Source organism: Mustela nigripes, chromosome 3 (assembly GCF_022355385.1).
Source record: "Mustela nigripes isolate SB6536 chromosome 3, MUSNIG.SB6536, whole genome shotgun sequence".
Lineage (NCBI taxonomy): Eukaryota > Metazoa > Chordata > Mammalia > Carnivora > Mustelidae > Mustela > Mustela nigripes.
Genome location: NC_081559.1, coordinates 96,935,418 through 96,943,408, shown reverse-complemented (window position 1 = coordinate 96,943,408; position 7,991 = coordinate 96,935,418). Strand labels below are relative to the sequence as shown.

The following is a 7,991-nucleotide window of genomic DNA, read 5'->3' as shown; positions in this document are numbered from 1 at the left end:
TGGGAGGGAGACAAGCCATAAGTGACTCTTAATCTCACAAAACAAACTGAGAGTTCCTGGGGGGAGGTGGTTGGGAGAAGGGGTGTGGGGTTATGGACATTGGGGAGGGTATGTGCTTTGGTGAGTGCTGTGAAGTGTGTAAACCTGGCGATTCACAGACCTGTACCCCTGGGGATAAAAATATATGTTTATGAAAAATAAAAAATTAAAAAAAAATACTTGTGAATTATAGAAGAACCATTGGCCATATATTTATTATTCTGTAAGTTAATATTGTAGTCCCCTTCAAGTTCATATTCTATGAGTTTATTATGTAAGTGAATACTAAATAAGTATGTGGCACATTGTGTGCACTGTAGATGTTCCTGAAATAATATAAATGTAAATGCCTCTATGGGAGTGGATCCAGTTTGCTGGGTCCTTGAGAACTAGGACTTCTCCCTATGACATCTCGAGATCACGGTCACCTGAGTGTGCATGAAGTGCATAAAAACTTAATTTCTCGTTTTCAGGGAAGAGATTTCCTTTTAAGATCAAGGATTATTCAAATTAGGAGAATTTCAGAAAAAAAAAAAAAGAAAGAAAAGAAAGTCAAAGCAAGGCAAAGAAACACAAGATAAAGGCTCTGAGAAGGAGCAGGGGTCAGGGGGTGCCAAGAGAGGAGAAGCCAGTTACAATCACAAAGACTGGGAACATCCCTGACTGGGCTTCCCAGTGTGTTAAGAGCCAGGACCCAGCAATCATTATTCAGAACTTCGAACATCTGCTCAGAAGGAACAACTCTAATAATATACATACTTTGTATCAGGAGGCTGTGTCCAAAGGAATAAAGTTTGGAATTCAAGTTCAAAATTTTTTTCCAAGTTCTGGTTCAGAGTATAACAAAGCTACTCCCTCACTACTATTTTCTGCCGGTTACAGAGTCCTCCTGGTTTCTATGCTTCCAAATTGTAAATGGAGTTTACATGAATGATAGAAAAATGACCTCCGAACCTTCTGATTCAGGGTTGCCATGCTTGTGTACTCTGCTTTTCTTCAACATCAGGAAGCTGCAAAGATAGCTATTCCAAACACTTGGCTTTCCCCAGTGTCCAAAGATGTTTGTTCAGAGCCTGAAGGAACCTACGGTTGTGCGGGTCCCCTTTACAGATGGGAGCCGTGGAGCGGCAGGACTAGTTAATAACCCGGAAGCCATGGTCCCTGTCACCTGCCACGGTACTTTCTCTCTCTGCCATATCACCCTCCAATTTATAGTCAATTAGTGTTTTATGAGGCTATAAAATTGAGTAGAGGAGGTCAATATAATACATGCTATGCTTGAGTAGTACATTCCGACAAAGCTAATGATACTTTGAAAAAGTTTTGGTCATTTATACTGAGTTGATGCACCACCCTCCCTGTTGTCTGGTGGGGGGATTCTCTTTGAGTTCTCAAGGGATGCTCCGTCTGGGTTGGCTTGGCAAGTGGCCTCGCTCGGTCTCATTTGCGGTGGACATTAACAAGTCTCTCGGAGCGTCACCGTGATAGAGGGTGTCCATAAAACTAATTGGAAATGTCTGAGTTGGTCTGAAGTGTAGTCAGTTCCATTAGGCCGGGGCTCTAGGTTCCAACTTGACATAAATCTAGGAGTTTGGTGGGCTCCAGCAAAGCACAGAAGGAAAATTCTTCCTCCCTCAAACTCCCTCCCATGCCATCCAAGTCATTTGGGTCAAATCATCCCTCCACTCCTCACTTGCTGTGTGACTTGTGGCAAGCGATTTAACCTTTTTGAACCGGCTTCCTCTCCCATATAAAGGAGGAAATGAGATCCCCGTGTCTAGTTTTGTGGGGAGTGAATGAACAGGCTCTCGGCAAATGGGCATTCTTTTTGGAGCTCTCCACCCACCTTCCACCTTGTGACCGGAAGAGGATTCTTTTCTGGCTCGCTCTGATGCTCCAGTGCCTTGAAAGGAGGCCTTACCCTTTTCCTGAGGTTCTTCCCGTCATGCCACGTGTGGGAGGAGCCACTGGAGTACTCGCTGCACGTGCTCGAAAGAGACAGCTCACTGCTGCTGCAGCTGTTTCGAGGACAGAGACGTCCAGGGATGACAACCCCCAAACCAGGGCATTTCAAAGCAGGGACTCCTGATTTTGCGCTCAGCTGACATTCCTAAAAAAGCAGGAGAGCTCTGAGTGAGGGCTTTGCTTAGAGGACAGCAGATACCAAGTTAATATTAGAGCGAAGGTAGCCCAGTGGTGAGAAGCAAAGCTTTTGGGTCAGACAGACTAGGGGTTCCAATCTTGGCTCTGCCTCTTACTAACACACTAGGAGGAATTACTTAATCCCTTAGAGCTACACTTTTTTTAAAAAAGTGAATAATGATAATACTGACTACCTTATGGGGTTACTGCAAAGACCAAATGGGGCTCCAGGTCGGAAGCGTATAGCACAGTACCAGGTCTAAGTAGGTGAGCTGCCCTCACCATTAGGCAGAATTACCACAGTGGAAACTTTCCACTTTAACCAGGCATATTGGTCAAAAAAATCAGATCAATATCAAGACAAGACTAATGGTCCAGAAGCATAAAGACAAGAGTAACATCTTTGGCTGTAGGGTTCAAGAGCATGAGCACTAGACTGGGAATCTAATGACCTGGACATCACACTGCTACTGGTATGACATATTGAGCAAAGAATGCATTTAACTTCCACGGACGTCAGGGTCTTCCTTTGCAGTGGGGGGGAGAGGGAGTAACAGCTCTACCAGATTACTCCCAGGGTCCCCTATGGCTCTGACAGCATCATTCCAAATCAGGACTCAAATGCCCAGAAGCCATGTGCAGTGGAGCACCAGTGAGGAATCATGAGGTTCTATTGTAAAGGCTATAGAACTTTTCATATCAGCTGGCTGTCCAAATGATAAAAACGGTCACATTGAGTAGATTTGGATTCTGCACAAAAGATCCAGGAGGTTAGAACTCTAGGGGGTAGAGGCACAGGCGACAAAATTGTAAACATCCCAGCACATCTTGACAGCCACCTTCTCAGCTCCTAATGTAACAGATGAAGCTCCAAGAGTTGGCCAAGCTAAATTAATTTACCATCCTGATCACAAGAACAAAGTCTCTCCTTACAGCCTCACTCCAGTCTCCTATCTATATAAAGCTTGTCTCAGAAACTCTTTGATGGGGAACCATCTGTCTTCGTGTCATTTGCAGAATGGCAAAGCTTCTTACTTATGCAATTTATTGACATTTTACTGGTGCGTTTAGTACCTGAGTACTTATCACTGTTCTCCAAATGCAATTTCAGCTGATGGTGACCAAACTCCTGTTGGAGGAAAACAAAGTGTGCTATCCTGGGAGTACTCAGGGGACATGCTAACCTCCCATGTAAGTACAGAGGCTATGTTTAATTTCCCCTCTAATCAGTATCTATAATGCTTCATAAAGTTAGATTTTCATATCAGGCATCTGCCGGCTACCAATACATTTTTGCTGCAAAACAATCCCTTTAAGTGATCTAAGAATGCCAAGGAATTTTACTACTCTCTTCCCCAACAGCTAAAAATCCGGCTCTGAATATCACTGAAAAAAGAAATTTGTCTTAAAATTGAGCATTCAGCAATATCTGTTGATTGATGACCTCGTTTATTGGTGCATGTGGCTTAGTTAAGGGGAGTTTGTATTTGTCTGGTGACAGATGCCTACAAGCCGTGGTGCCGTTGTGTGGGAAGGTCTGACACTGACGCGTCAGCCCCCACCCCCCACACACACCCAAACCCGCTTTCTGAAGTGACACATCACACTTCACTTCTGCTTGGGTGCTTTCCATTTCCGCCATTCCCAAACCTCTCGCCTTTTTCGTTGTTTGATTAACTGAGGTGGTGCTTTCCTTTAGGACTGCCTCTGCTCGGACAGGGTGGTCTGTTCTCCAGAGAGAGACTGTGTCTGTGTCCTGAGAGGCCATCCAGATCTAAACTTTTCCAGAAAAAACCCTCTCTTTTCATGCTCTGCAAGGCTTCTGGTTACAGCTCGTGCTGCACCTTTCCCCAAAGTATTGAAGCTTATGTGATTTCCCTCTCTCTTCCCCCACCTGTTCCTTCCCACTCCACATCTCAACATGTTATCTGTTCTTACAACTCAACTCAATTCCCAGGACTCTTTCTACGCATAAGCATCCTTGTCCAGTTGTTGTCCACGTGTGTACCTCTGGGATGATGTTGGATTCAGAGGACAGGAAATTTGACCTCAGAGCTAGCAAAGGAAGGAACTGCTGCGGCTTTTTTTTTTTTAATTTAATTTTTTTTCAGTGTTCTAAAACTCATTGTTTATGCACCACAACCAGTGTTCCTTGCAATACTACTCTGAGAAACAAACTGAGGGCTTTGAAGGGGAGTGGGGAGAGGGGCTGGGTGAGCCTGGTGGTGGGTATTAAGGAGGGCACATACTGCATACAATAGCTGCCTCTTCTTGACCGTGAATGTGAGCTGGCCGGATGGGGAGGTGGGGAAGGCCCATCACTGTCGTGTAGAGGAAGATGGGGTTGAGGTAGTAAGCAGGGACGTGTAGGCTTCCTGTACTTCACTGTGCACACATAACATCTGAGATCTTGCTAAACGCAGATTTGGATTCAGCCATGCTGAAGTGGAATCAGATATGTCATATTTTGGGGACATTTCCAGGTGTTTCGATGCTGCTGGTCCAGGACTTTGAGTAGAAAGCCCCCAGGGGAAGCTGTGAGAGAGGTCTACCTCCTATGTGGGTTATTTGGTAGTGAGTTGTGTCACCTCACAGCCTGATTGGGACTGTGTGGAGCAGGATGAAGGGGATGTCCGAAGCCTACCCTTGGGCCATGCACTGGGGAGTGTGTGTGTGTGTGTGTGTGTGTGTGTGTGTGTGTGTGTGTGAAAGAGTGTGTGTGTTGGGGCAATTACAGGCTAATTTCTTACAAAGAAGAGGGCCAGGGTCACCTGGGTGGCTTGGCTGGTTAAGCATCTGCTTTCAGCGCAGCTCATCCAGGATCCTGGGACAGAGCCCTACATTGGACTCCCAGCTCAGCAGGAAGTCTGCTTCTTCCTCTCCCTCTGTCTGTCCTCCTGCTTCTGGACATACCCAGTAACTCTCTGTCTCTATTAAAAAAAATAAAATCTTAAAAAAAAAATTAACAGAAGAAGAGGGCCAGTCCTCCCTACTAAGGCATTATATTTTCCCTACCTTAAATAATCAGCGTTTGAATTTAATAAGGGATCCAGGATCTCAGACATCACAGTTGCAACGCGAGCTCCTTTTTCCTGCAGTTTCCTTCATCAGCACAATATTATCAAGCAGGATTATCTACTCCAGTGAAGAGCTAACTGTTCTGTGGCTGAGAGCTTGAACTTTAAAGCCATGTACCAGGCTGAAATCCTGGCTCTTCCACTTGCTAACTCCTTGACTTTGGGGAAGTTACTTAACCTTTCCTTGCCTTAATGTTTTTCTTTGTAAATGGAGATGAGGAAAGCACTGACCACTTAAGATCACTGTGAATGTGAACAGCCCCTGGCATATAGTAATGCTTAGTAACATCCAGGTGTTTCTACTATTAACTTTTGTTAAGATCCATGTGTCTTGACTCTCAAAGTAAATCCTAAGTTTATAGTCTCCCTCAGAGATGCCATATTGTTCTTTTTACTGTACCAGTGTTGTCTGATGCCTCACACACCAGAACAGGACTGAGCAACAGCCAAAAGTGCAGGTGCACTTTGTTTCTGGAAGTCCTGATGCGAGTTTCTGTAGAGACATGCTAGCAAATACCTGTCTGGTGTCATTCCCCATCTCTGCTGTGGTGTTATGTGGCTGAGGCACCGTACCAAGTGTGAAGAAGAACGGGAGAGGACTAAACAGCAGAGATCTTACTATTGCCCCAGTGTTGTTAGCGGGAATTGGGGGACCAGCATTTTATGGGTTATGTCATGTCATCCTCAACACAATTTTCAGAAACAGAAAAGAAGTATCATTATACTCATTCTTCAGATGGGGAAATTGAGGCACGGAGGCATTAAGATCTTACGTAAGGTCCCCCAGCCAGTACAACCTTCTAATATTGGGCCCAGGTTCTAGCCCCACTGCCATAGCACAGATAAGGCCCTCACAACAAGCAGAACTGGACGAACACTGACCACCAAGCACCCAACTGGGAAGAGTTATAATTTGTGACAGATAATGATTATTATTAAACTTATTCTCTGCCCAAGAAAATGGATAGTGGTTTCCATTGTAACATTCTCCTTACTACGTGGAATTCACCGGCAAAATACCCCCTGTTTGCACTACTTGAAATGTACTTTTCTCATTGTGTGTTTTAGATCACTACCTTGGGTGACTCATAGGCTTTAACATCCTTATTGAGAAATGCAATACAAAATCCACAATTTCAGTTTAAAAAAGGAGAGGGACAGAGAGAATGATGGCAAGAGTTTCTTGGGTAAATACTGCACACTTAAAAAATTCCTGACCTTAAGGCCCTATGATAGATTGGATGCCATTATGGTCTTCATGAATGTTTAAAGTGACAGCATTCCATTGAAATTTAATTCCAATATAAACTGAGAATATTTACCTTTGATACAGAATATCCTATCTACACTGATAAAATTGTACAGTAAAATCAAAAGCCAATTATCCACAGATGTTCATCCATCATTGTTTTAGGCCTAATGTTTTTCATTACACATTTATTTGGCTCTTGTATTTTCCAAGTTACTTGCTTTATGTGGATGAGAGTTAAAAGCCACGCTGCTTGAAGTTTTGCCAAATAAGCACAAAGCTAACCCTAGCAAAAGGAAAAAAATGTACAGCCCATGAATTTTTAAAAGTTCATACATAATATATCATAAAAGTAGGATGAATAATATAGGACATGGGCTTTAATAAAAAGCTCCTTGACCATTTCTCAGAGACTTTGAGATGTAATCAATACCCAAAAAGGTATCTTGGGGACAAAGCAAAGATTTATGATATTTTTGCTGGGAGTGACACTTTCTGCTTACTCTATCAGCTGGGGGACATGATATTGAATTTCAGAGAACACAAGAAAGGGAGGTATTTTTATCTGCCTGACAACGCTTCAAGGATGTGCTTTATGGTTCACTTGTGACATCATATTTGATGGAAGGAAAATAACCTAAACAAGTGATCTGAAGGCAGAGGGGAGACTCACATGCATCTCAACATCAGTCCGTGACTGCGTCAGACTTCGGCTTCTTTCCATGTCTGAAAGCAAATCTCCGGATGAAAGATCTAAGATACGTGAGTGAAGTTTCTAGGTGGAAACAAGCAGAAACATGGCATAGCGATGACTTCATTGTTTGTTTCAAAATCCTGCCTTGGACAGCTAAATCTCAAAGGAGTTGACGTTTCTAGATTAGATAATACATAGCCTCCCTCCAAAAAGTTTATTCTAGTTTGTTGGCAACACACACACACACACACACACACACACACACACACACATGCAAACTCGAGCTTATAAATAATAATCACGCTCTCACAGTTTGTCAGTCTGTGCTGGAAAATAAGTAGTAGGAAAAAGTAAGTTGTAGGTGGAAAATAAGTAGCAGGAAAGACATAAATCATCCAATACACTTATTGGCTGGTATGAAAATTAACTTTTGATATCCACATTAGAAAACAATCACCATGTTAACCTTATTACGTTGAGCAGTGGTTAAAATCTGAGCAAATAATTATAAAAGTGACCTTATTTCTAAATAGCATTGATCTTGTAAAATCTTCCCTTGGACACATTTTAACTCAAAGTCATTAATGTCATCTGTTAGGAACAATTAATGTGAATAGAAAATAATTGCATCTGGGATCTGGGGACTTGGAGGATTTTGTACATTAATATTCACATGCTATTTGATTATATACCCAATTCTTTATTTCGGCTTTGCTTGGGAGGCCTGCTAAACCAGGGACATTTCACTATATTAATCTTCATACTAATTACTTAAAGCTTTTCTGTGGAC

The 7,991-nt window shown here is 42.9% G+C and overlaps 1 protein-coding gene across 5 annotated transcripts in view; it reads right to left on the bottom strand.

Moving 5' to 3' along the window:
• Window positions 1-7,991, bottom strand: part of NCKAP5 (NCK associated protein 5) — a 949,833-nt gene that overhangs the window by 117,109 nt on the left and 824,733 nt on the right. For 4 of the 5 annotated variants that reach the window (XM_059394410.1, XM_059394408.1, XM_059394409.1 and 1 more), the window contains 2 exons: window positions 7,181-7,282; window positions 1,961-2,149 (listed from right to left, as the gene is read on the bottom strand). The exons of the other annotated variant lie outside the window; for it this stretch is intronic. In XM_059394410.1, the coding sequence (XP_059250393.1) occupies window positions 1,961-2,149; window positions 7,181-7,282 (291 nt within the window). The remainder of the gene's footprint in view (window positions 1-1,960; window positions 2,150-7,180; window positions 7,283-7,991) is intronic. 5 annotated transcript variants of the gene reach the window in all.